Source organism: Poecilia mexicana, unplaced genomic scaffold (genome assembly GCF_051168715.1).
Source record: "Poecilia mexicana isolate PSO_F unplaced genomic scaffold, ASM5116871v1 scaffold_13, whole genome shotgun sequence".
In the NCBI taxonomy this organism is placed as follows: domain Eukaryota; kingdom Metazoa; phylum Chordata; class Actinopteri; order Cyprinodontiformes; family Poeciliidae; genus Poecilia; species Poecilia mexicana.
In genome coordinates, this window is record NW_028263382.1 from 5,658,505 (window position 1) to 5,686,120 (window position 27,616).

The window sequence follows — 27,616 nt, forward strand, 5'->3', positions numbered from 1 at the left end:
ATGCTAAAGCTTCAACATTAACATGTTAACTGTCATATTCACACCTTCAAACATCTGCAACAAAAAGCTAATTTTATTGGTTTTAATGTCTTTTGTCCTTTTCATATTTTAAATGTTTGTAAAGCAGGTTGTCACAACTGTTGATGTTTTAAAGTGCTTCATAAATAAAATAGTAATTTCTCGATTTTCTCATCTTCAGTTATTTATGACTGTATAAAATAAAGACCATAAAATCTGTAAGCATTTAATGTTGACGTTATAATGTACATGTTCTATAACGATGATGTTTTTATGTTCACATCTTGTTCTCTACTGTCAGTTTTATTTGTTCCTGAAAGTTTGAATGTGAGGAGGAAATGGAACTTCACCTACTTCAAAATAAGAGCGTAAATAAATGTGTGACTACATGAAGAGTTTTTAACAGCCAATAATCAAAACACAAACTTTATTCAACTGAAAGTTTACAAAACATCCAAATTAATAAGCAGTTAGCGTTTATCCACCAAAATGTACTTAATGGAAGCTAAGTGCACCAAAGGTTTGCAAAGTTAGCAGAAGTGTTAAAAATTAGCTCTGCTATTACTAGCTCAGCTAATTTTTAGCGCTTCAGAATTTATCAGGAGAAATGTATTTAGGTGATGGCAAATATGTTAAACATTTTCACAGTTTGGAAAGGTGCTAAGCTAATATTAGCAGAGCTAATGTTTAGCTTAGTGTTTCAGAATTCATGCCAAAGAATTCATTTAGAGGAAGCTAAGCGCGCTAAATGTTTTCAAAAGCACTAAACAAAAAAATTAGCTCCACTATCAGCTTATCAGCAGAATTGTGTCCCTGTTGATGAACAGATTTCTGCTTCCTTGCTAACTGTTTGTGTTTGTTTATTTTCTGTCTCTGATTGGTCACTGAGCAGCCAATCCCCAGGCGGTGGACCAGTCCAAGGGTTTTTTCCCTGAAACCGGGTTACTGGTTCAGTTCTGAACTTTCTGTTCCGCCACCTGGTTCGCTCCTCACCTGGCTCTCTTTTCATTGGTTGGTTGGTCGTTTTACCTTTTGAGAGCTTTACAGATAAAATGGAGGTCAGGGGTCATAAAAACACCTGAGCAACAATTTCAATTCAAAACGTCGACTGAGAGATGAGATTAATCGGGAGAAACTTGGGGATTATTTTCCACAACAGAAATGTTTGAGTCACAGCTTGTCGCTGCCTTTTTACGTCTGGAATGAAAAACCGAGTTTCTGTTTTTCTAAAGCAACGTTTTTCCTCCTCCACATGATTTCATCTCCTGACAGGCATCCAACCCACTGCGCCGTCCTTCGCTCGTTGTGAGTCTGTCACTGTTTTCTAAAAGCTGACATGAAATCAGACTGCAGGTGTTTTTCTGTCCAAAGCTTTTCATCTCGTTTAAAAAGGTCCGATCGCATTCAGACGTCAAACATGCAGGTAATAAATCCAACAGAACGAACCGTTCCCGTCACATCCTGATGCTGAGAGCAAAATGTTTCAGTGACAAAATCTCTGAAATCCTCAGGAACTAATTTTCACCATGACATTCATTTTCTGTTATTAAAAGACAAAAACTTTCCAAGAACGTGAACAGCATCTTTCACAGAAATGATCTGTTGTTTAATCAGAATCCTGCAGATGAAAAGTTGCAAAAGAAGAAAAGAAACAACGAAGACCCGAGCAGCAACTGAAGTTCAGACATGCTGCTACACAGACCGTTATCGGAAAGGAGCTCAATATTTAGAGCTACTTTCCGAAGCTAACTAAATATTTGGCCATGTGTAAGAAATATTCAGTTTGTAAACTAATTATTTATCTGACAGCTAAATATTCAGTTTGAAAGGTAACTTTTTTTATCAAGCTAACAAGCTAAATATGCAGCATGTAATTTCACTTTTCAGCTACAAACTACGCATTTAGTTTGTAGCTAAATATTTAGCTTGAATGCTAATTACTTAGCTTAGAGCTAAATAATTAGCTTGCTAACTAAATATTTAGTTTGTAAGCAAACTAATTAGCCCCAAAGTAAATATTTAGCTGCTAGCTAAATATCTAGTCAGCAAGCTACTTACTAAGCTAAATACTTAGCTTGCTAATTAAATATTTAGTTATTTAGCTACGTTATGGCTTACTATGTGAATATTTAGCTTGAAACTGTGACGTTTCTAAATTAATGAATAAAATGCTGAGAATATTTGGAAAATGAATCTTGAATTTGTCTAAATAACTCAAATTATTCCTGTTAATTTTTCACAGTGACTTTTCAAACGGCGCTTTGCTGCTCAGTCAGAGGGAAACGTCCAGATCCCAGGAGAATCTGACCTCTGACCCGACTGAACACACCTGAGCAAGAATATGGAAATATGGAGCAACAAGAACAGGAACAACCAGAACCAGCCAACATGGTAAAGACCAACACGTTCTGAACCGACGGATCAGTTTGGTTCTGGAGCGTTTCACTCCTGTCTAAACCTGATTCTGGATCTGGGAACCAGTTTCTGCTGGGAACGTTCCAGTTGGTGTCCGGAATGTTCCTGCTTCCCATCAGAAGGAGCTTCATAACCACCATTTTCCCGAGCGATCCGACAGAAACCCAATGGGACGAAACGAGTTCTGATGAATAAACAGGAAGCAACTTGACGGCAAAGTGGAAGAAATTGGAAATAATTGAATCCTGATTAAAATGTTATCAGCTGAGTGTGTGTGTGTGTGTGTGTGTGTGTGTTATCTCAGGCTCTCAGGTGGTTCCTCAGTTACAGCCTCCCTTTGTTTCCACGGTGACGAGCTGACAGGTGCTGCACGGCTTTGTTACGGTGACCTCAAGACGTTCGTGTCTTTAGAAACCAACAGAACAAATCAAACTCACCGAATCAGCAAATCCACCGTGCTGCCAAAGGGATAGAAAATAACGACAAATAATAAAAAACTTCACCAAAACAAAGAAATTTAATTTATTTTTCCTGTTGCTCTAAAGCCAAACCATCAACCTCCATTTCCATTTCTGAACATGTGAACCGCGGCTCGTCGTTCATCGGCGCCTCCATGAGAATCGCAGGAGAGAAAAATGTCAAAGAGCCGCGAGACACAAGACGATGTCAACCTGCTTCAGCAAACTGTGGAAACAAGAACATCCGTCCGTTCTTCAGCTCTGTTCAGCCGATTTAACCCGACAAAACAAACGGATTGAGGTGTGAACGCTAACTGACCTCTGACCTCTGGTCCTCCAAACCTCGGTCTGGGTTTGGTCAAAGTGAACTCTGGTTCGGTTTGAATGTGAACGCCAAGCAGACCGGAGACCGCTCCAAAAGCAGGAAGTGGACTACAGCACAGGGCATTCTGGGTAAATCCAACCAAAGCTAATGTGTTAGCCTAGCACTAGCAACAGAAATGGCTCCTGGTCTTTAGCCTAAAGAGAAATCCTCCAACACTAAAATCTGACGCCTCCATCTTGTTTCCATCTGGTGAAGAAGGAAGTTGCTCTCAGTGTCTTCAGAGGTTTTTGTATCGTTTCCTTCAGTGGTTCTTGGTGCAGCGCCCCCACAGGCCAGGAGGGGAACAGGTTGGTTTGACTCAGAACCACAGCAGCTGGTGGAGTTCTGGTTCCAGTAGAACTGTTTCAATTGGACCATCAGGTCTTTAATGTCATAAAGTTCTGACGTTCCTGAACTGGAACAAACATTCAGAGTGAAAAGTAATGAAAACATGATGAATCAGTTTATCTTGTTCAGGATTTTTCACTCTGACTCTTTTATTGATATGAATATTTAAGAAATTAACTTTCCATTCTGAACCAGTCACCTCATCATTTTGTTTGATGAAGTGACTAAAAATAACTTTTCCCAGATTTCTGTCAGTTCTTCTCCTCTGCAGCCTCCTGCTGTTTTCTCTGTTCTCTTATTTTTATTTTCTGTCTCTTCTTCCTTGTTTCCATCCCGTCGTGACGACATGTTTTCCCCGTCGTCTTGTATAAGCAGCCTTACCCAGAATCCCGCTGGGCGTCAGCGGGGCTCACATGGCGTTGAGCTAACGGGCTAATCATGGAGGGCGAGGTGACTCGGTTCGGGTGAGCGTGTCTGCGTTTGACCGACACTCTCCCGCTGAGTCTCCGCTCATCGATTAGTCCGGACTGACGGGCACGGCGCCTCCAGCCGGGCGTCTGATTGGCCGGCCGCGGCGAGGCGTCTGATTGGCCGGTCCTCTGTGGACCTCGGCTGGACGCGCAGCCTCCCGTCGACAACACTCGGACTTGACCTTTGAACCCATTAAGGGAGCGTTTCATACATATTAACGTGTTTATTATGGGCAGAGACGGAGTGGCAGCCGGAAATAAACCGGATTTCTTCTGCATCCCTGAGTTTAAATTTCAGATGAAGCTTCAGCTTTAGGAGCTCAATCAGAATCATTTCACCTGATGCTTTTATTTTCTGACTCATTTCATCAGAGGACATGAACATCCAGGATATGTCAGATCTGTTTACCAAAGATGATGCATTCACTGAACCTCAGGAAGTCTCTCACTAACGGTTTAAATTATATTTTAAAATAGTAAAAAAGTATTTATCGCATCCCAATGTGACAAATGGTGCAGCTCAATATCAGCTCTATGAGCACGAAGGTCAGATTCAAGATTATTTAGAAAATGAAAATGAAGCTAAAATTAAACAAATAAAGTCTAATTTTAATGTTTTTGTGCAAGAAATGGATGTTATTCATCAAACCCACTTCAGTTTGCCCACCAACCTGGCACTGGAGTGGAGGATGCCATCATCCACCGTCTACATGGCTCTCTTTCTCACCTGGATATACTGGGAGCACAGTGAGAATCATGTTTTTTGATTTCCCAAGTGCTGTCAACACCATCCAGCCCATGATACTGAAGGACAAGCTGGAGAACACGGGTCTGGACCACCACCTCATCACCTGGATGCTGGATTATCTCACTAAACGACCACAGTGTCTGAGGACCCCGGCTGTCCGTCTGCAGCTCGGGGCCCCACAAGGAGCCGTCCTTGCCCCCTTCCTCTTCACCCTCCACACTGCTGACTTCCAGTACAGCTCTGCCAGCTGTCACCTGCAGAAGCTCTCTGCTGTCGTCAGCCTCATCAAGGATGGAGATGCTGGGGAGAACAGAACCGACTCAGAGCTCTGTGGAACGGTGCCAGAGGAACTGTCTGCAGAGATGAACACAGCAAAAACAAAAGAACTGGTGGTGGACTTCCCCAGGTCCAAACACTCTCCTCTGAGCCAATGAACATTCAGGGAACGGACATTGAGATCATGAGGTCCTACAGGTACCTGGGTGTTCACCTTAACAACAAGCTGGACTGGACTGACCACACAGCTGCCCTCTACAAGAAAGCACTGAGCAGACTGCATCTCCTGGGGACACTCAGGTCCTTCGGCGTGCGGGGGGCTCTTCTCAGGACCTTTTTGATGCTGTGGTGGCATCAGCCATCTTCTACGGAGTGGACTGTTGGGGCAGCAGCATCTCCACTGCTGACAGGAAGAGACTGAACGAGATCCTCAGGAAATCCAGCTCTGTCCTGGGGTGTCCTGTTGACCCAGTGGAGGTGGTGGCAGACAGGAGGACTAAGCTGCAGTACCCGCCCCCCATGCCTCCCTCTCTGACAGCACTGAGCAGCTCCTTCAGTGTCCGGCTGCGGCTCCCTAAGTGGGTGAAGGAAAGGTACTGCAGGTCTTTCCTTCCGGCCGCCGTCAGACTGTCCAACACCTGCTGCTCTCAGTAGTTCACTGCTCTCCACTACAAGCAATAAACCTGGAATTTATTTATTTATATTTCATACAATACTGTTTCAGTATTTCTATATTCACTTGTATTTTTTTGTATAGATTTTTATATTGGTTCTGCTCTGTCCTCTGTACTGCTGTAACAATGAAAATTTCCCCACTGCAGGATTAATAAAGGAATATTTTACCTTATATTATCTTAAACAGCAGAAAAAGGATTTTGCCACATTAAAAGGAAGAAAATGATTTGTTTTGGGCTCAAATTAATAAATTGATCATCAGTTACAAAAACAGTATCTTTCAAAATGCTTTCATAAATTCAGTAAAAGCTCATTTGGGCTGCGTTCACACTGCAGCCTGAAGTGACCCAATTCCGATTCTTTTCCCGGAGCCGTTCACCCTGCAGGTAAACGCGACCTGTATACGTTCTGCAGTGTATCAGGACGTCTCACCGCTGACACCAGGACATTCATCTTCTTTTCTTTAGCTTCGATAGCTTAGCCCAGTAGTTCTTAACCTGGGTTCCATCGAACCCCAGGGGTTCGATGAGTCAGTCTCAGGGATTCGGCGGAGCCTCTGCCGCGGAGGTAAAGACACACTGTGTAAAGTCGTGATGACGCCCCGCTTTGCCATCACTAGCTGCAGAGGATCACGTTACATTGCTGAGCCAATCAGAGCTGCGGAGGAGCCCTGATTGAAGGAGCTCCACTCTCAGCATGGATTTGAATTTGTGTCTTTAATTACTTCAGCAAAACTCACCGTTTTTACCAAATTCTGTAGCTTTCGGTGTACTTAATCTGCTCCTTAGTCGCATCTTTTCGGGGTTGCTACTGCCTCTAGTGGCGTGGGGGTGGTAACACAACTAATATAATTACATTACTAAATCAGAATACCGCAAAGTCTTTATTATTTATTATTAATTTTTCATTCTCTTAAGAATGTAGAGCTAATTAAATGATCTAAACGAGACCTTAAAGTGGTTCCAGTTTCTCTCGATGGCCAACCTGTTAAAACTGTGGCAGATTTTAAATACCTTGGCTCGTTCCTGGACAGTCAGCTCAACTTTGCTGAAAACACTGACTATATTTTGAAGAACTGTTCTCAGAGACTCTACCTTTTAAGAAGACTTAGTGATCATGGGGTGACCCAACTAGAATTTGGAAAAAAAATCATATTTTATTTATCACTACAGAAGGGTTCAGTGAATGCGCATATGAAACTGGTGGGTTCGGTACCTCCAAAAAGGTTAAGAACCACTGGCTTAGCCTCCTCACGTTGTTTCCAAGCAGGAAAACAGTGAAACATCTTTTTACCTTTTCTGTCATGTGATCGGACATTACACCCAATAACACAGCAAGTTCATGCCATAGCTAAAATATCTGAGACAGTCGTTTTTGTCGATGGCAACAAAGATGGCGCTGATACCCTCTGACTAGAGCAGTGACGTCACGCTCCAAAGCTCTATAGACGTTAGCTTAGCTTCTGTAGTATTAATGCATGTTAATATTTGGTGTTTATACACAACACAGTGTTAAGTAGCTATGTTAAATCTGCTAGTTTTACATGTGAGCGTTTGCATTTGTGTTTATTTTAAGAGAAGATAAAAAATGGAACCTTATTGTTGAAGATCTACAGCAGGTCGGAGCAGACGAGTAACGATCCTCTCCTGCGGTCTGACTCACTGGCAGCCTGAACCAATCAGCTGCCAGAACTGGAGGCTGCCATTTCCCGCAGTAACAGGGCGGGACGGGCGTGAAGCTCGACGTGTCCGCTGCGGTTATCTTCCCGACACGGCTGCAGGCAGATTCAGGACGTTGCTGGGAAACCAGACATGTCGCCATGGTTACCAGGTGAGGACGGTGTGTTCTCCTGTTGGAGTTTAACGTTCCTGCAGCTCTAAGGGACGTTGGGGGGCATGTGAAAGAAAATGGAGTCCACACAAAACATGAAAGTTCACAGAATTCACTGATGTTGGCGAGAAGGAAAGGCTGTTGTGTTTCGGCTCGATTCTGCTAATCCGCTAATGCGCCACTAGTGGAGCTAATTTTTAATTTGGTACCCTTGTGTTTTTGCAAACTTTGACAATGTTTAACACACTTAGCTTACCCTAAATATTTTTTTCTGTATTAATTATAAATATCTGAGCTAAAAACGAGCTCTGCTGATAATAGGGGAACTAAGTTTTAGCTTAACATTTTAGCTAACTTTGAAAACATTTACCTCAGTTAGCTTCCACTCAATACATTTCACTGGATAAATTATAAAACACTAAGCTAAAAATAAGCTCTGCTAATATTACTAATATTATTAATTTGCTAACTTTGACAACATTTACCGCACCTAGCTTCCGCTCAATAGATTTCATAGGATAAATTATAAAGCGCTATGTTAAATAGCGCTTTATATTACTATTACTAATTTTCACTTTAGTGATTTTGCTAAATTTAAAAATACTTGGCGCAATTAGCCTCTACACAAGTTTATTTTTAATTTACTTTAATGTTTTCAGCTGAATAAAGTTTGACATCGGTGTTGAAGTTTTAGTTATCAACTATTAAATATTCTTCAAGTAGTTTGGCATTCATATTAGTGCTCTTATTTTGACATTTGTTTTGCAGCAGTTCCATTTCTTTTCTTCATGTTCTCTTTTTTTAACAAGCATTTTATAAAAATAAAATTTAGCAACAGTTAGCAATACTCAGCAACTATAAAACTGAAACCATGAGTCAAATATCTGTTACTAAGAATCACAAACTGTGTTGTTTGTTGTGTAATTACAAGTTTCAACATGTTTTTGCGACGTATAAAATTGGAATCAGGTCAGCAGGATGGATGTACGCCAGGGGTCCCCAAACTTTTCCTGTGAGGGCCACATAACTTTTTCCTTCTCTGCTGGGGGCCGATTCAGTTTGTAACAGAAAAAGTGACGATTGCAGGAGCCTAAATGTAAAAATATATTGTTTTCCAGAAAGCACAATCAAATAACCCTCTCTGGGTTCTTCACAGTAAAAATCCAGGAAATAACACTATTTATAAAATAAGTAGTGTATTTTCTGGACTATAAGCCACACCAGACTATAAGCCACAACCCCAAAGTGTTTTTAAAAAACCAGTAAACATACACATATAAGCCTCAGATATCTCTGCTGCTCCAGGTTTTCCACAGCGATGCAGCAGCAGCAGAGGACAGCCAACATCTGAGTCATAACAGGTCAATTGAATATCACATTTATTACGGTTGAAAAAGAAAAGATGCCAAGTTTAGATTTAACAGAACTGATTACGGTAGTTTCCAAACGGTAACTGTAACAGTAAAAGTGCTGATCCTTCATGTTGCTACTAGCATGAGCTAAATAAAAATGGGCGCCTTCTTCTTCTTCTTCTTCTTCTTCTTCTTCTTCTTCTTCTTCTTCTTCTCTTCTTCTTCTTTAGATTTCAACAGCAGCTTGCATCCATTATTGTTGCACTACTGCCATCTACTGGATCCTAATATCTATGCCTCAGATTCTCACAATGATCCCAGTATTATTTAAAAAAAAACGAAAAATCTTCTTTTTCCCCTCAATGCTATTTAACTGGTCAACAACATTCTCAAATTTCAATTCCCTGTTAAAACCTAATTCCGTTTTAATGGGCGCTTTCTTCTTTTATTTCCAATTTTGACTTCCAATGATTCACTTCCTGCTAAAGAGCCCCCTGGTGGTTGAAGAAAAATCCACATATAAGTGGCTTATAGTCTGGAAAATACGGTATATAAAAAAAATCTAAATGCTCTCTGGTATTGTTCAGGGGGCCGGACCAAATGTGGAGGCGGGCCGGATGCGGCCCGCGGGCCGTAGTTTGGGGACCACTGATGTATGCTGTGATGGACTTTTCAGTTTGTTGTTTCCAGATAGAAGCTGATAAATCAGCTCACAGTAAAACAAACAGCAGAGATGTTTGTTCTCGCAGCGCTGAGGTTTGATTAGTGTTTGCTGTAGCAGCAGGAACAGATCCATTACTGAAGCTCCCACAGATTTACCACATTAAAGAAGATTACAGCCTGCACTGCAGGATGAGTTCAGGGCAGGCTGGCAAAAAAAAGAAACGCCGAGATTTTCAAAGAAAGCCAACAACTTCAGGCAGAAGCCTACAAGGTCCAGAAGACTCACTGGGCCGACTCACCGGGCCGAGCCCTGCTGCAGAAACGCGCCACGTTGTTCTAGCTTTGGGTTCATAAACACGGCGCTCATGAAAGAGGAACAGCTGTTAGGAGGTCATGAGGAACAAGAAGAGCATCATGGGACGGCCGGACGCTGCGTCGGACCAGAACCGAGGAGAAGGAGTTCAAGGTTCTGGTCCGACAGATATGCACTTCATCTGTGTTCTGATGTCACCTCCCATTTTAATGACCCTGTTCATCCAACAGCCAACATGCCGGTCTCTGTAGAGGTCAGAGGTCACACAGGTTAATTTCCACATGAAAAAACAAACCAATAAAATTCTGACCAAACACAAAATCACTTTTCAGTCAAAACTGGTTGTGACAAAAAGAGTCTGAGAACAGAATGGTGTGACCTGCGACAATTAGAAACGATTTTGGTATTTTCCAAGCAGTCAGAGCCCGTAAGCAGGGATCAGGTTTTGGTGACCTTTACCAAAAAGGTCACCAAAAGTGAAAGTGAGACTTTGTGGGTATAAACCAGATTCTTTAACTGTTTTAATTATTCTTGAGTAACAGGTATTCAGTTTTTATTCTGGATCAAGAATCTCAAACCATGGTGTTCCCCCAGGCTCCATCTTGGACTCTCTAATGTTGTTTAACCAAAAGGTCAGTTGTTATGCAGATGACGCCTAAATTTAAGACCTGATAATCTGAACTCAAGTCAGTGTCATGTTTTACAATGTGTGATAATGATGAATAGTCTCTGCTTATGGACACATTAAGGGTTCATCATTCATTCCCACCAGCCCAGTTCAGTTTGGCTTAATCCAACTCCAGTGTGTTCACCTAGAAAATCCGGTTCGGACGATGAGGTGTGAACGCTAATCGAGCTCTGGTCCGCCGACAAACCTCGGTCTGGGGCAAGCTGAAGTGAACATGAAAGCAAATGTGAATGCTAAGCGGACCAGAGGCCGCTCCAAAAGCAGGAAGTGGACTACAGCAGAGGGCGTTCTGGGTAAATCCAACCAAAGCTAACATGCTAGCCTAGCGCTAGCAGCAGAAATGGCTCCTGGTCTTTAGCCTAAAGAGAAATCCTCCAACTGCTAAAATCTGACGCCTCCATCTTGTTTCCATCTGGTGAAGAAGGAAGTTGCTCTCAGCGTCTTCAGAGGTTTTCGTGTTGTTTCCTTCAGTGTTTCTTGGTGCAGCGCCCCCACAGGCCAGGAGGGGAACAGGTTGGTCTGACTCAGAGCCACAGCAGCTGGAGGTGGAGCAGATGATGGAGTAGAACTGTCGACTGGACTGAAGGAAGAGAAAACATTGTTAGATGCTTTTTCAGGAATAATGAGACAAATTAACACCTGGAACTTGAAGTGGATATTAAGAGAAACCATGAAGCTAATTATATGAAACAAGGAGTTGTTCTTACAGACAGGAAGTAAAGGCTCAGCGATGTTCCCGGTTCTTCCTTCATCTGTCCTACAAACACAAGCAGCCAGACAGCAGCTCATATATTTGTGTGGAGGAGGATTTAATCAGGAGAAACAATAAGTGTCTGCAGCGTTTAATAAGCATTCAGCTGTGAGTGTTTGTGCATCAGCGAGTTAATGACAAACCTGCAGGCAACTGGACCATTACAGGCCGGCGTGGCCAGCGGCTCGCTGTGACGGACCCAACTGGGAACCAGGAGGAAGAGGAGGAACTAATGACTAAGAGCAGATTCTACGCTTCACTGAACGCATGACGTTTATCTCTGGGTCCTCAAACAGTTTAAGCCTCAAAATGGGTGAAAATTTGATCATCTCTGCAGGAAGAGTCAAAAATCCTCATTAATGCTGCAACATGATTTCTGTTTGACTGGTTTGGTACCGACGGCTTCAGACGGCCCAGTTACAGAAAACTGAGTTTAGACTCAGCTCTGATTTATTCAGTGAACTGAAAACCATCAGGACTCTAAAAACTGCATGAAATGTTTCCCTAATGAGGAGCCTCTTGCCCTCAGATCTGCCACACTATTCAGATTCTCTAAACTCCCTGGTGCCCCAGATGTTTCTGGACTTTCCAGAAGCTCTAAGACACTTAAGATCCAAAAACATCTGGAACCTTAAATATTGTTTTTGCTCCTGATGCTTCAGCTGAAACAATCTGGATGTTCTGGTTCTAGATTCTTCGGATGACATTAGTTGTGTTTCCATCGAAGTCGCATTAAAAAGGTCGAATGAACAACAAAATTCAAAATAACTTCCTCAGCTTCTGGAAAAAGTTTTACGCTCGTTTGAGGTGGTTTTTGGTGTTTCCGAAAAAGATTTGATGCGGTAAAGGAAATGGAAATGCTGAATAAGTTCCGATGTAGTGAACGTTCCCATCCATCGGTGGCTCTGCGCCTTACCAGAGGCACCAAACAGAGGAATCTCAAAGTCTCAGTTTGCCCGAGATGTCTGCTCCATGCTAGTTAGCAGCATCTACTTCCTGTTTATCACAGCCATCTGATGACATCACACTTCGCGTCGCCTGGTTGAGTCTCTCTAAACTAGCAGATGGAAACACGACTAATTCATGTTTTTCTTTTTTTTTTTTTGCAACATTTCAAGTGTTTGTTTAAAATCTGCATGACAGTCTTCCCATATTTTCAAGATGGCTGCCGATGCTCTCAACACTCCAGATTCTCCAGATGTTTGAGATTCTCTTGAGTGTTTGGATCTCAGATTCTTCTTCTCATTTCCTACATTTCAGAAGACTTTTCAGGTTTGAGATTCTTCTAGAGATCGCTTCAGATTCTGAATTCATTGTGTCGCTTCCTTCTAACTTCAAAACCAAAAATGTTCCAGAAAAATGTTCTTGGTGGCAGCAGGTGGTTTGTTTCCCACTTGATTGTTTTAAAAGTATATGAAGTTTATTTCTAGCAAAAATATTAATAAAATAGTAACTAAAAATAACTGAGATGAAAACGAAAGTTGACTTATGAGTTCAACAGGTGGTAAAAAAAAAATCACGTTACCAAACCTCCGGTTGCCATGGGAGCAGCTGGAAGAGGGATGTCCAAACATTTTGTTAAATTGGCCAAAAAAATAAAACTGAAACCAAAACCATACAAATAAGGTTGTTGGATTTTATAGTTTTTGTAATAAATAGATGAGGTAGAAAAAGGATTTGGCTGCATTCAATAAGTTTTCAGTTTGTTTTTGAGTTTGAACGAATTTATCCTCAGCTACAAGAGCTGCATGTTTCAAAACACCTAATCCAGAAATTTTACTGAAGTAAAAATAAAAATATCCCTAAAAGTAATTTTTTAAAAAGAGTTACTGACGTAAATGTAACTAGTTACTAGCAAACACATCCCTTCCAATAAAGCGGTACAGAATATTCTGACATCCCAAACACAAACTAAGCTGATAGAAAACTGAGTCAGGAAAACGCCTGAACTCTGAACTCTGAACCCCGGATGTCTCTGAGCGTCCTGCTGCGGGTCCGCGGGCCTCATGTTGACAAACCCACGGAGTGATCAGCAGGAAACCAGAAGAAGAGCAGCTTAAAAACGGATCATTTCACTAAAAAGATGGAAACATCATCATCACCATCATCATCATCATCAGTCACCCCCTCCGTCCATCGGGTGACGCCAGCAGGGCTATAAGAGCCGGTCTCTCCCGGGACGGAGGCAGAAGATCCGCCGCGCCGCAGACAGACAGACAGACAGCGGATGAAGATGTTGTCCTCCCTCAGCCTGCGCTGCCTCCTCCTACTCCTCCTCTCCCTCAGCGCCTCCATCAGCTGCTCCTCCGCCGCACAGAGAGACTCCAAACTCCGCCTGCTGCTGCACCGAACCCCGCTGCTCAGCTCCAAACAGGTCGGAACCGATCAGAACCGCGCTTTAAACTGGACCAAAGTTCTGTTTAAAGTTACAGAGAAATCTGAAATTATCCCGGGTCATAAAAGTAAAGTCGGTGTTTGAATAATCGATTAATAATTTTGCGCAACAAATGATTTTAATCATCGGAAAAGTTTCTTTATTTCTCTGAAGTCAATAAATTAAGACAAAAACTCGCGGTTTTTAGTTTTATTAGTTTAATCATTAACTAATAATCTGCGTTATTACATTTACATTTTGTAAATTTAAAAATATGATCTGAACCTTAAAATCACATTTAGAAACATTTTTATTTAATTTGTGACTAAAATGATGTGAAGAAATCCCATTTGCTGTTGAAAATCATGATTATTGATGTTAAATATAATATTCTCATTATTATATTTGACTGTATTTTACCATAAAAATATGGATTTTAATTTCTTCTCCTTATTTGCTGCAGAATAATTATCCCATCAGTTTATTTGAAACCAGGAGGAAGAGAAGAATATTTCAACACGGCTTCAGTGAAATATGAAGAAATTCAGATTTTATGATGTTTCTTTATTTTCATCCAAAACTTTTTAAAATACAGTAAGAACGTTTTTTTAAGCTGTTTCTCTTTGAAGTTAATGTTTTCAACAGAATCAAACTAAAATCATTTTTTTCCAGATCTATTTTTTGTTTCATTGTGAATTGGAAATATTGTATTTTCAATATATAATAATTTACAAATATCATCGTTTCAAACATTTAAACTTCCTTTTACATTTGCGTTTTGAAATGAGCTTTATTTATCTGGCAGACTGTAAATGTTTCAGACTCCTGGTTTGGGTTCAAAACTAGAACTAAGAATATAAAAGAAACTGAAATTAACGTTTTAAATGAGTGTTTTTATTTGAGTTGTCATGAATGAAATGAGATAAAGCTGCTGGTTTCTGGCTGATCGACGTTTCGTCTCAGAATCTCCAACTGAACTAAAAATGAAATGAATAAATCATCAGCGAACGGCTCAGTCTTAAAAATCTCCATCTGAGGAAAACAAATTTTATTTACCTGGTTTTATCCCAGAATGAACCAGTTCAATGGAGCTGAACTGGGAGGAAAACAGGATTCTGTTCATTACCTGCAGCTTCAGAACAAAAACTGAATCTGTTTTCCTGTGAAGATCCAGAAGAAAATCAGGTTAAAAGTTGAACTCTGACCTCCGTGTCATCAGTTCAGGTCCAGCTGTTATTGAAGCTTTCAGGATCTGAAGCGTAAACTTCTCGTCGTTTAAATTCTGGCTTTTAAACTGAAGATGTCATGTCAATGAATAATTAATAATAACAATATCCCCATGATGGACATCGCTAGCTGGAAGGCTAGCTGTGCTAACACCGCGGCGCTAATCATAACCTTAGTTCAGCTAACGCTAAACGCTACACTGACACTGCATTGAGCAGAAGCTAACGCTAAAGTGCTGACTTCAATTCAAATCATATTGGACTGAAACCCATGAGGACAGGAAACGGAACTTCAAAATAAAAGTTCAAAAACAATTGTCTAAGTACTTGAAGAATTTGTAACCAAAACTCTGAACCTGGTAGTCCTAAAACCACAGAGGTTTTCTGAACTACCAGGTAAAAAACGCTTTAGGATTTATGATGAGAAATAAACGTAGGAAGCTTAGTGTGCTAAGTGCTAACCGAAAAAATTAGCTTGGCTATTAGCAAATTAGCGGAAATGTTTCCCTTTGGTTCCAATGGGTCCAAATGTCAGAGCTTTAACATGTTTTTGGTGAATCAGTGGAGGCTGTGCGAGCAGGCGCCCCCTGGTGGCAGGACGTTTTCTGATTCCTTCCTGTAAGTTGGAGGAACCTGCAGGTGACCGTGTCCTCTGTCCCTCAGGACGCGTCTCGCTCCTCGCTGGCGGAGCTGCTCCTCTCCGACCTCCTGCAGATGGAGAACGAGGCTCTGGAGGAGGACGGGTTCGGCCTCCCTGAAGGCGAGCCAGAGGACATCCGCGTGGACCTGGAGCGTGCCGCCAGCAGCGGGCCGCTGTTGGCCCCCCGGGAGAGGAAGGCGGGCTGCAAGAACTTCTTCTGGAAGACCTTCACGTCCTGCTGAGCCTTCCTCCTCCTCCTCCTCTGCCTGACGCTGTACAGAAACTGATCCCTGGTCAGTTTGGGTGAAATGTTCTGACCTTTCTGAGCTGATTCTTTCTGAATGTAAACACCATGAAGCTATTTTTAATTGTTGGTTTGAATAAAATCTGTTTGAGAAAACCTCCTGTGTCTGCTGAGGAAGACGAGGGGCGGGGTCGGCCTTCATTGGGGTCTCCATGGCAACCAGGAGCTGATGACAGATCAGATCTGAGCTCCTCGGTCTCTGAACAGGAACCATTCAGTTCAGTTCACTTTATTTAGTGCCAATTTATTACTAATATCATCTCCAGGCAAATTTAAAAAATAAATCGAATTCAAACATTTAAACACTGCAGCCAAATTAACTTTACTTTTCTGATCTCTTCCACCTCCAGATTAATGAACCAGCAGAACCTGATTTAATGAACTATTTGGCTTAAGATAATTTAACATCTTCACTTTTTCCTCCAGTTTTTCTCTAAAACTGAATCTGTGTGCAGTGAGACTGATTCCAGCATATATGTATGTAAGCAAACGATAATTTGTGTTTTTTAGTTTAGATGTCAAACATTTGCTCTAAACGTCTCCAGTGGCTCTGCTGCTCCTCATGTATGGAAACCCAGGAGGGCCAAAAAACAGACAGTTGATGTGTTTTTCACTCAGTTTTTAAAGTTCAAACGACTGTGTTCACAGATTAAACTGAAGTTAAATGAACCACCAGCCAATCACAGCTGGTTTTATCTGATCAAAATAGTCATTGGATGAAAAACAAACAATCATAGGTAGAATTTTGTGGCCTAAACATTTATAATTAAGCAAACAAATATGTTTACTTTTAGCATTTCAACATTTCTTGAGCTACATGAAATATTTAATAGTTTTACATAAAATTGCTGAAGATAAATGTAATCAAAGCTGCTAAAAACTTTCAGTAAAAAACACAAAATCTTACCAAGTATTGGTTTGGTTCAGTTTCCAGTGCAAATATATTAATGGTTAACTGTAGTTTTAAGACCAAACTACCTTAAAAGAAACTTTTCAGTGGGTTATTTGAGCTCAGTAATTCTCACAAACTAATGAAAAAATTCTGGTTTTATTAGCAGATTGTTTCGTTTATGACATGATAAAACGTCTTATTATATGTGAAATAACAGAACTGGACCTTTTTCTCCTTTTATCTTGCTGAAAAGCTGCTGGTCAGTTTTGTCTTATTTCATACTTACACAAAAAAATATTACCAATCTTTCTTGGTAAGATGTTTTATGTTTGCAGTGTTATCAGTAAAGCCACATCCTCCACACTTATCAGCAAGTTAATTTGCACATTAGCTAAGCATTTAGCTCTGAATTAGCATGTAGAGCTAAACGATTAGCCAGCTCAGATCTAAATATTTAGTTTGGAGCTACATTTTTAGCTCCTCGCTAAACATTTAGCCTCAAACTAAATATTTACAATGTTAGATTTATAAAATAATAAATAGGACAAATATGACTTTAAAAGATTAATCCCCCGTTTTATCTCTAATGACTAATAATTATCTCCAATGCTAAAAAACCCAAATTACTGCTGTTCCTCTACAAACATAAACGAAGCTCAGTTTTGACGACGTTTCATCTCACTGAAGCTTTTCACTCTCAGCTTTTCCTCTTGTTAGTGTCTTTAATTAAATATGCTGCAGGGAGAGACGATGGAAACAGAATTAATTTAAAGTTTCACTGTAATAAAACATTCGCAGCGTCTCAGAGAGAAACGGTTAAAATCCTCGTTCTGCCTCCTCAACCACCTTTGGAGGAGAAAGAATCAGTTCTTCACACATTTTAAGTCCTTTGGATTCATTATGTGGCAGGAAAAACCAGTAATTATTCATCAGCTTTATAAGAGTATTGAAGTTTATAATTATTATCAATTTGAAATGTGTGAGAAAATAATGTAGAATAATCCAGAAAATCAACTTTATTTATTTTTACAAAGCACTTTATTTAGTCATTTTGTATCAAAAACAAGAAAAGATGATCGGAACATTAACACAAAAGTCCAATAAATATAATTTATTATTCCTCAGTGATAAAATTCAGCAGCAAAGTGACGAGCAAAAAACACAAAAACACAGAAAATACTACATTAGAATGACACAAAGGCAAAATGACGGCGTTACAAACAGCAACATGAAAATCTGTGAGGTCGTCATGGAGCTCGACTTCTGCTGGTTCACCTCAGCACACCGTCAGGATGCTAGGCTAGTTAGCACAGCCGCCTCTTACAGCGCATTTTCAGTTTATCTGCAAAGGTCTGATGTGTCCCACCATTAGCACACTGAGAAGCATACACCAGGGTGATTGACAGCGCTAAGCCCCTCCTCCAGTAGCAGGAGTTCAACCTTTTCACAGGAACTGTCAGAACTTTATTCTCATAATATTAAGACATTATATGTCATTCTACTTTATTCTTGTAATATTTTGAGTTTATTTTTGTATTATGATTTTTGTTATGACTATTCTTATATTATGACTTTTTGTCGTACAAGTTAATTCTAATTATATTGACTTTATTCACATAATATTCTAATATTATTATGTTTTTCTTTTGCATATTATTGCGAGTTTATTCTTGTAATATTCAGAGTTTCTACTGTTCTTTGTACTTTGACTTTATTTTTGTGGTTTTCTTAGCCTGGCCTTGTTACTGTGTCCTAATTTTGGATGTAAAAAGTCAGTTTTAGTTTGAGAAGCTCGCTGTGGACACATGGAGCGAATGTCACAAATTAAAACGCAGAACGTTGCGTTTCGTAACGTGTCAGTAGATTACAGCCGGTTCTGCTGCTCAATCAGTCCAGAGCTGAACTCCGAAGTCTTCCTGTGGTGCTGCTGGCGCGCTGCAGGTGTCTTCACACACCGAGCGTTTCCCCGCTAACAGGAAGCTGCAGCTGCAGACGCACAAAGAGCCCAGCAGCCAATCAGACGGCTGCATTTCAAACGCTCTAATAAACGCTGATGAGCTTTAATTATAGCTGAAAGCTTTACTGGAACACACACACTTCAGCTAAACGTGTGTGTGTGTGTGTGTGTGTGTGTGTGTGTGTGTGTGTGTGTGTGTGTGTGTGTGTGTGTGTGTGTGTGTGTGTGTGTGTGTGAATAGGTGCTGATGCCGCTTCACCTTAAAAAGTGGATTCATTGGAAACAAAAAGACGACTAATCAGCAGCAAGAGGAAGCATCTCACTCATACTCACACACACACACACACACACGCACACACACACACACACACGCACACACACACACACACACGTACACACACACAGCATGACAACGTCATCCCATCTCGAAGGGGTCAAAGGTCAAGTTGCCATCAGTCAGCCCTGACTAGTGGAACAGCAGCAGAAACAAAGCTGGTCACTATGGTTACGTTATCGCGTGTCAGCAGATCCAAGTTGAACCCTGGTGCATTGTGGGTAATGCGCTGTGCCCTCAGGTCGGTCTGCAGGCCGGTGATATAGAAAGTGGGCGGAGCCACAGTTTGACCTGAAAGGCGGTTCTGTTCACTCTGGAAGGTTCTGGTTCTTGAAGGAACAAACACTAGGAGACTTAAAGTTAGAATCTGACAGTGTTTGGCTCCGCCCCTCTGAGTTTAGCTCCGCCCCTCTGAGTTTAGCTCCGCCCCTCCCCTGTTTGTTTCCTTTGCTTTGCTGGTTCAGATCCACAATCAACAAATAATGAAACTTTTATTTCCGACTCGAATGATGAAAATAAAGTTCTTTGCGTTTTGCTGGTTTGCTGCCGTGATTCTAACACAAACCTACGTAGCTCCGCCCAGCAGCAGCAGGTCTCCTTCACAGGTGGAAACCCAGCGCGAGCCTCTTAGCGCTCATGTTGCGTTTAAAGGCGGCTCGGAAAAACAGGTTACCACATGTTAACAACGGATTAAACAGTTTTAACTGCTGATGAAAGTGACAGAGGAGACATATATGGGAAGTGTGGAAGCCTCTACTGTATCAAATTGACAGGAATAACAGAGAGTTGGCCATTCTAAGGTAAAAACCCAGCGCATACAGCGTTCATGTTCATGCAATGGCACGGCGCCCCCTCTAGGGGGCGCGCCTCACAGTTTGGGGACCTCTGGAGTAGGGGATATGTGACGTTTCTGTTAGCAGAGAAAAACAAAACAAAAACTTTACTAATGTAAGAGTAGAACTACTTCAACATATTTTTACTCAAGTAAGAGTAAAATAATGAAACTTTTATTTAATTAAAATAAAAGTTTTAATGAAATAACCAAACCTGTTACACCTTGGATTATTTATTATCAGGTTTTTCATTTTTTCATTATCAGTCTTTAAACCTTTCGATGTGAACCAGGCTTTACAAAAACATTTAGTGTCACTTGTGGTTACATTAATCCAACAGCAGGTGGCACTACAAACAGGTCAGGACTCTTAAGGTTGGTTCTGTTGAGCAGCTATGAGTGGTCATTATCTTCCTCTAACCATCCTTAAACTAAGAAGAGAAATGATAATTCTCCAGCTAACAGTTGCACAGAATCCAGAACCAGAGGGAATGATCAATCAATCAATCAGTCAATCAATCAATCAATCAATCAATCAATCAATCAATCAATCAATCAATCAATCAATCAATCAAAAGGAAACACCGTACAGTCGACAACTGAACAAACAAGGGACATCATCAAAATCATTGATACCCATCAAATATGTTGATCGATTTTCCATTTATTGTGGCTCAGAATCGACTCTAACAAGGATTTTAGTCTGAAGTTGAAGGAACTCAGTGTTTCTGCCGTTCTGCAGTTTTCTGGAAGTTTTCTCCAGATTTGTGGTGGTTCTGGTTCAGATGCAGTGAAGAACCAGAACCAGGAGACCTGAAGCTGATGTTCGATCAGTTCGTGGCCATGAAGCCTGAAGAAGGCTCATGTCGGCTGGAAGGTCCAAACACCAGTTCCTCTGTCCAAACGGCCTTCAGATGTCAGCAGGCTGTTCGTGTTTCTACATTTTTCTGTCGAACTGCAGAAGACGGTGCGCGCTCTGACAGGTGAGGATGATTCAGCTTCCTGTTGCCTCCGTGTCTGAGAACAAAAAGCTGCGAGAGCGAGACGCCGCCACCACGAAGGTTTTCATCTTCGTCTCTTTCAGAGACGCAGCTGCGGCTTTTCTTCTGTCGAACAACAAGGTGACGATGAAGAGCTGCTCTTTCACGAGTTCCTCCTGCCGCCGCCTTGGGAAGCAGCGGCTGGGAGGAGCTGCTGGTGCTCCACAGATTTCAGGAAGTTTCATTAAAATGATGCGTGTGTGTCTGATCCTCATCCTCTCAGTGACTTCAGCTGAGTTCTGGTCCAAACCGAACCCAAACCGGCCTCAGAGCCGGAGGCAGAACATCAGGCTTCATCGCCGTGGGTTGTGTCCAGAACCTGCGGAGCTGAAAACAGGGACACTGTGGGTTGGGGTGAAGAGTCCAGACCAAGGCCAGAATATATTGAGTCCAAGTCGATACTAAGACGGTCTGGGCTGAGACCAAGATGGCGGGAGACCGAAACAGAACCAACGGCCTTTAGGAACTCAGACAAGTCGAGAAACTAACAGGAAAATATTTCACAGTTTGACTCTGAAATAAGGCTGGTTGTTGTGGTCAAGCTCTTGTTACTGAGTTAGTGGCCAGCGAACAGAACCAAGCAGAACCAGCTGCTGCAGTGGAACAGAACCAAACAGAACTAAACATCACCAGGTCCAACAGTTTGCCATTTTAATGCTTACAGAACCAACCAGAGTCACCAGTCCAACAGTCGGACTGACTAAATATTTATAAAATGTAGCCTTGAGTTAAATATTTAATTAGCAAACTAAATGTTTAGTTTGGAACTAAATACATGATGCTGATTATATATTTAGTTTCAAACTGTGAAAACGTGTCTTTGAAAATGAACCCATTATTGCTGTTCTTTTGACTGTCAGTTTATTATGTCCAGTAGGTGGAGCTGTTTCTACTTGTATTGTTTAGTTGTGTTTTTGGTTTAGTTTGTCACGTTTTAAGGGGTTTTTGTTTGGGTTCGGGTGTGGCCGTCAGGTGTGCCTGGCTGGCCGGCGTCTGACGACGCCATGATGGTTGGTGGTGGGACTTTCTCCACGCTGACGCGGAAAAACGACGTCAAGGTGGGCGCCGGTTCTCCGTGCAGCGTGGAGGAAGTTTGCTTGGCGGTGGGAGAGGTGGTCGGACATGGGTCCATAAGGTCTGCGGCTCGCATGGAGCTGTCGTCTTGTTGGTGGAGAAAGTGGAGCAGGCTCAACAGCGGGTGGAGGTGGGCGTTTCGGTAAACGGCGTGTGTTTACAGGTGTCGCCGCTGCTGACTTTACCTTCAACTAAGGTCACTTTGTCAAACGTGCCTCCTTTCATAAGTGACGAGTTTTTGATAAAAGAGCTGTCTCGGCACGGGAAGGTGGTGTCACCTGTGAAAAAGTACCGTTAAAACATTTGTCTCCCAGAGGAGACAAATGTTTATGATATGAATCGGCGGGATGAAGAACTCAACCTGCGATTTCATGTTAGAGTGGATGATTTTGACTACATCTTGTTTGCTACTCCTCTAATATGAAGTGTTTTGGTTGCGGTCAGGAGGGGCACATTATTAAAATGTGTCTCGACAGGGCCGGGCCGGCAGCCAGCTGCTGCTGAGCAGGTGGGGAGCCCACCTGGCGAGGCAGGGGTGGCAGCGGAGCCCCACCTGGCGAGGAGCAGGGGGAAGGTACTGTTGAGGTGTCTGCGGTGAAAAGTGCGAAAATGAGTGTAGGTGTGGAGAAGGATGAGAGCGCAGTGTTATGTGGTTATGGGGTGAATGGTGGTGGTGACGGTGAAAGTGAAGTGGGGGAGAGAGACTCTGTGTAGGGAGAGCAGGAGGGAGTGAGAGGCGATGAGGAGCATTTAGTGTGTGGAGATCAGGGAAAGAAAGGAGAGGTGGAGGCAGATGGACAGAACAGTGTGGAGTTGGTTTTTGGAGCTGGAGTGGAGGGAGAGACAGGTGAGGCAGAGGAGGTGATGGAGTTGGAGGCTTCAGCCCCGATAAAGAGGCGAAGCAAACGGAGGAACGTGGTGACTGCTGTGCAGGCCAGCAGACAGGCCAGCAAGCGGCTGTAGAAAGGAAGGAGGTATCGGACAGTAGCGACAATGAGAGCTGAACCTAGATACCCTGCAGAATCTTTTAAAAGTTTCTTAGAACAAACTAAAGGATTCAGAGGAGTTAAAGTCGAAAGTTATTTTCCTAATTTGAGATTATTTTACTTCTCAGTAAGAGAATTCTATCAAATTAGAAACAAAGGTGTATCAGGTTTTACAGACTCAGAAGATTAAAGAAAATAATGTCCAAAGTTAGAAAACATGATGCACAGTAACATTTTAATATTTTTTATAGTCTTTTGTTTTTAGCTTCTTACCCAATATGGATTCTTTTAAAATGGCATCATTGAATCTGAACGGAGTGAGGAGGATCGTCTCAGATGAATAAAGCTGCTGTGAAGCTTCCTGCCCTTCAGACTGCGCTGTGGGACTGTGACCAGCAGGGGGAGCTGTAAGGCAACACTTTACTCAACACTTTCTTTTGGACCTGTTGTTCTGACTTTAGTTTTCTGAAACTATCAGAACCATCAAGTCTTTTTCCGGATTTTCCTCAGCCGTTTGGGACAATCTGAGCAGAACTGAACGGAAACTACAGAAAGTTCTGATAAATAAACCAAATATCAGACCTGTGGGTCCAAACTGGAAAAGTTCTCGGTTTCTAAGATTTAACTGATTCCCAGCTAATCAGCCAATAAGTCACAGGAAAAAGATTTCCTGGATCAGCTCAGATCAGCAGGTCAGGACCAAAAACTGATTTAGTTGGCAGACTAAATATTTAGCTTCAAAATAAATATTCAACTTGCTTACTAAGTGTTGTGTTTGAAGCTAAATATTTATCTCACTAGCTTAATATTTAGCTAGAGAGATAAACACTCAGTTTCAGACATTTATCTTGGATCTAAATATTTAGCTTTAAGCTAACTCTGCTAACAGTAACCCTTAAATATTTTTCACCAGAATCTCCTCTGGAGCTCAAACATGAAACATAAAATGACCAAGAAAATATTGTCTCTTTATCAGACAAATATATTTTTATTCAGTTTAAATCACATTAAATATATTTATAAGACTCAGTGTGAAGTTTTCCGTCGGCGCAGTTCCAGCTTTCTGCCGGCAGGGGGCAGAACTGTTTATGCTTCTGGGTCATCTCAGAGGCTCCTGACGGAATCCCCCTGATGCCTTCAGGTGCAATCAGGATATTTATGCGTCCCGCTGCGTGGCATTCCTCCCTGCTGCAGAGCCGCACCTGTCCAGGTGTCGGGAAGCAGGAAGTAGGAAGCAGGAAATAGCCGCTCTGACACATCGGACAGGTGGTTTCCTGCAGAAACACGGTCAGAGGTATGAGCAGAACTCTGCAGAACCTTCGACTCAAACCAGAACAATCAGCTGCTGGAACTGCACCTGACAAGTTCAAACCCCTACCAAGGCCCTGGCCGGGTTCTGGTTCTGGTCCTGGTCCAAGGCCCTGACCGGGTTCTGGTTCACTGACAGCTGAGGAACCCCAACTTTCTCCTCATGATCACATCAACAAAGATGGAGTCAGAAGGATAGATTTATACCAGAATAAGGGAGGAAAATGTTAAAAACAAATAAATGAGGACTTACTGGAAGAAAACTGAATTATGGAGCAAAACCCGAAAAAGACGAGAGAAAATCAGAATAAAACCTGAATTAAATCAGGTTCCAACCAAGAATATAAAAAATAAAAACAAGAAAAAAATACAACAGAATAAAAACTAAAACAAATCACTTTGCATGTGAAAACAAACAGATAAAGACAGGACCGAATTGGAATAATCCACAAAATACAAATAGAATCAGGATATAAAAACAGGAATAAAGTCTGGATTCAATTATAAATGAATAAATAAAAAGGTTTAAATTAGGACAAAGTCCAGGTCAGAATGAAGATGAAATTGGTGTAAAAAGGGAATAAAATCAAGATTAAATCAATAAACTAAAAATAAAGGAAAAAACATGAAAGAAATGTAGATAAGGTTGTAATAAAACCAGCAGAATGAAGGATAAATCTCACTTTACATCTTTTTGCTCCAGAGTAAAACTAACAGAACTTCAGGTTCTGCTGAGGACCCACCAGAACCAGAATAGATAGATGGATAACTAGATGTGGGAGCTGGAGGAGGTGACGTAGGCCGTGTGATGACGTCAGTCCCCGTGTGTCTCGGGGTGTGTTTGTTTGTGAGAGGAAGCGGCTGGTTGGATGTTGGGCGGGGTCTGAGGAGTCACGGAGAGGCAGAGGAGAGGAGAGAGCAGAAACCCGTCCTGATCCCGATCCCGGTCCCGGTTCTGCTCCCGTTCCCGGTCCCGGTTCTGATCCAGCGGCAGCGGCGGACACCGACCCAGCGGAGCCAGCGGACAGCCCGGGGAGGATGGGCCGGCCGTAGCGCGCTGCTCTCCGGCTCGCAGCTCCAGGATGAGCGTAGCGCTGCAGGACCTCCGGAACACCGTGAGAGACACGCACACGCGCACACCGGCACGCGCGCACACGCACACTCAGATACGCACGCGTTCACCGGTCCGCGTGACCGTTACAGCGCACGCGCTGAGGATGCTGATCAGCTGTCAGTCACTGAGATTGATTAGCGCGGAGCTTCCGGCCTGTGATCACCTTCCTGGTGACGTCACTGAGAAGTTAGATTACGTCAGATCAGAGCTTGACCTTCTTCTGCAGAGTCTCAAGTGATGCTGGGATGGTTTCCTGCAGGGTCTCCTCAGCAGAATGGGTTCTGGTTCTGGTTCTGGTGGACATTCCCACAGGAAGTCCAGCTCCAGGAAGTCCAGCTGCTGGTTTCCAGGTTGGACCGAGACTCTGAGACAGACCAGTTTTGCTGGTTTCAAACCGGACCAGAACCTCCTAGGAAGTTGATCTGAATAAAAACAGCTGTTGGCAGTAACTGATGCAGAACGACTCCAGGAGTCCCAACACTCGGCCAGGTGGGACTCCAGGAGCATCAAGCATTAAAACTTAAAACTGTGTTGTGATTGTGTATTTAATACAAATAACACATCTTTTCATTATTTCATGGTTTTATTACAAACATTAATAAGAGGCCTACGGTCATGAAAAAACTTTTATTTTGTAATATTTTTTAACTTTCAACACAATGAACAGATTTTCACTCGCTGGATGTTTTCATTTCACACTAAAATACTTTATTTCTATGCTAGTCCGTACTTTAGGACATAGCATCAAATTTTAAAAGAAAAACATGAAAAGTGTCTCAATAACAAAAATTTCTCAACGCCTGCGGTTGTACATCTGCGACCCCCATGTTGAATACCTCTGATGTAAAGGAGCTGAAAATTTTGCTTAAAATGGTAAAATCCTGTTTTGCTAGAAGAAATAAAACTCCTTAGAGAGTTCATTAAACGGTCGGAGACGATGCAGAAAACAGAGCCATCTCCATCCATCATGGACGCAGAAACGGCCTGTTAAAGTAAATATTCCTGCAACCGCCGTTTAGAATACAATATACTTTATTGATCTCTAAGGGGAAATTGCTTATTTGCTGAAAGCTATTCCATCTCAGGTAATAAATACAAAGTTTGTAAAAAAAAAAAAAAAAAAAAAAATATATATATATATATATATATATATATATATATATATATATATATATATATATATATATATATATATATATATATACCTAAGAGTGATAGTTCAAAATGACTGGATATAAACAAAAAAAATTAAATAAATAAATAACAAGCAATCACATGCAATATATTAATCAATAAATAACCTATAAATGAGCGCGGAAAAATATTTAATCAATTAGCACAGACTTGGACAACAGGCAGAAATGACTTTCTGTGGCGCTTTGTGTTGCTCCGGTCTCCGGCCAGCAGGTCATGGAGCGGATGAGACTCGTCCAAGATGGACGACACAGAACGTATCGGGACCCCCAACGTACCAGGACCCCTAATGTACCAGGGGCCTCAACGTACCGGGGGCCTCAACGTACCGGGACCCCCAACGTACCGGGGGCCCCAACGTACCGGGGGACCCAACGTACCGGGGGCCCAACGTACCGGGGGACCCAACGTACCAGGACCCCCAACGTACCAGGGACCCAACGTACCGGGGGCCTCAACGTACTGGGGGCCTCAACGTACTGGGGGCCCCGATAAAGTTGTGATGAATTATTTTAGTCATGCTATCTGAGAGTTGTTTTGGTGTAAAATCTGTTTTTAAAAGATAAACAACGGTGGACTTGTTGCTCGTGGCAACAAGATTTCCACCCTAAAGGAAAGCTCCAAATACGGCAAGCTTGTTTATCATTTAGTGTCCTGACGTTGGTGCAGGTCTAACTCAGCTGGATTCTGGTTGTTAATTTTAACCGGTTTAAAAATTATTTTAGATTATTATTTGGTTCTATAGTTAAAAATCCATTTTCTCAGGGAGAAAAACATAAATATGAGTGTGTTCTGGTTATTTTTATAGCAGCCAAATAAGAAGTGCTTTGACTGGTTTCAGAACCTTCTGGATCAGGTCTCTCCAGTTCTGCTCATTGGACCCGTTTGGGTCGGCTGAAGTTCTGTCCAGCAGCCTGAGCAGACAAGCTCAAGGGACAGAAAACCCACTGCGTCACTTTGATCCTTCTGCAA

The 27,616-nt window shown here is 42.0% G+C and overlaps 2 protein-coding genes, 1 long non-coding RNA gene and 1 pseudogene across 4 annotated transcripts in view; all 4 read left to right on the top strand.

Moving 5' to 3' along the window:
• Nucleotides 1-979: 979 nt before the first annotated feature.
• LOC106929774 (uncharacterized) lies at nucleotides 980-2,701 on the top strand. Its single transcript, XR_001420719.2, has 2 exons — nucleotides 980-1,441; nucleotides 2,261-2,701. It is a non-coding gene; the product is annotated as an uncharacterized LOC106929774 (long non-coding RNA).
• Nucleotides 2,702-13,318: 10,617 nt separating this feature from the next.
• On the top strand, nucleotides 13,319-16,009 carry sst1.1 (somatostatin 1, tandem duplicate 1). The gene is made up of 2 exons (XM_015006904.2): nucleotides 13,319-13,743; nucleotides 15,633-16,009. The coding sequence occupies exons 1-2, from the start codon at nucleotides 13,597-13,599 to the stop codon at nucleotides 15,849-15,851; spliced, it is 366 nt and encodes a 121-aa protein (XP_014862390.1). The 5' UTR covers nucleotides 13,319-13,596; the 3' UTR covers nucleotides 15,852-16,009.
• Nucleotides 16,010-20,917: 4,908 nt separating this feature from the next.
• Nucleotides 20,918-24,993, top strand: LOC148155700 (uncharacterized; annotated as a pseudogene).
• A 285-nt stretch (nucleotides 24,994-25,278) lies between these two features.
• Nucleotides 25,279-27,616, top strand: part of ece2b (endothelin converting enzyme 2b) — a 29,344-nt gene continuing 27,006 nt past the window's right edge. The window contains exon 1 of one of the 2 annotated variants that reach the window (XM_088011539.1): nucleotides 25,279-25,451. In XM_088011539.1, coding sequence (XP_087867665.1) covers nucleotides 25,419-25,451 — 33 coding nt within the window. In that variant the 5' untranslated portion in view covers nucleotides 25,279-25,418. The remainder of the gene's footprint in view (nucleotides 25,452-27,616) is intronic. The other variant, XM_015006880.2, reaches the window with a different exon arrangement.

Bases quoted from the DNA above. Each gene is read 5' to 3' on its own strand.
- sst1.1 (XM_015006904.2), top strand. From the start codon at position 13,597: ATGAAGATGTTGTCCTCCCTCAGCCTGCGCTGCCTCCTCCTACTCCTC. The intron at 13,744-15,632 runs GTCGGAACCGAT...TCTGTCCCTCAG, and splicing joins CGCTGCTCAGCTCCAAACAG to GACGCGTCTCGCTCCTCGCT.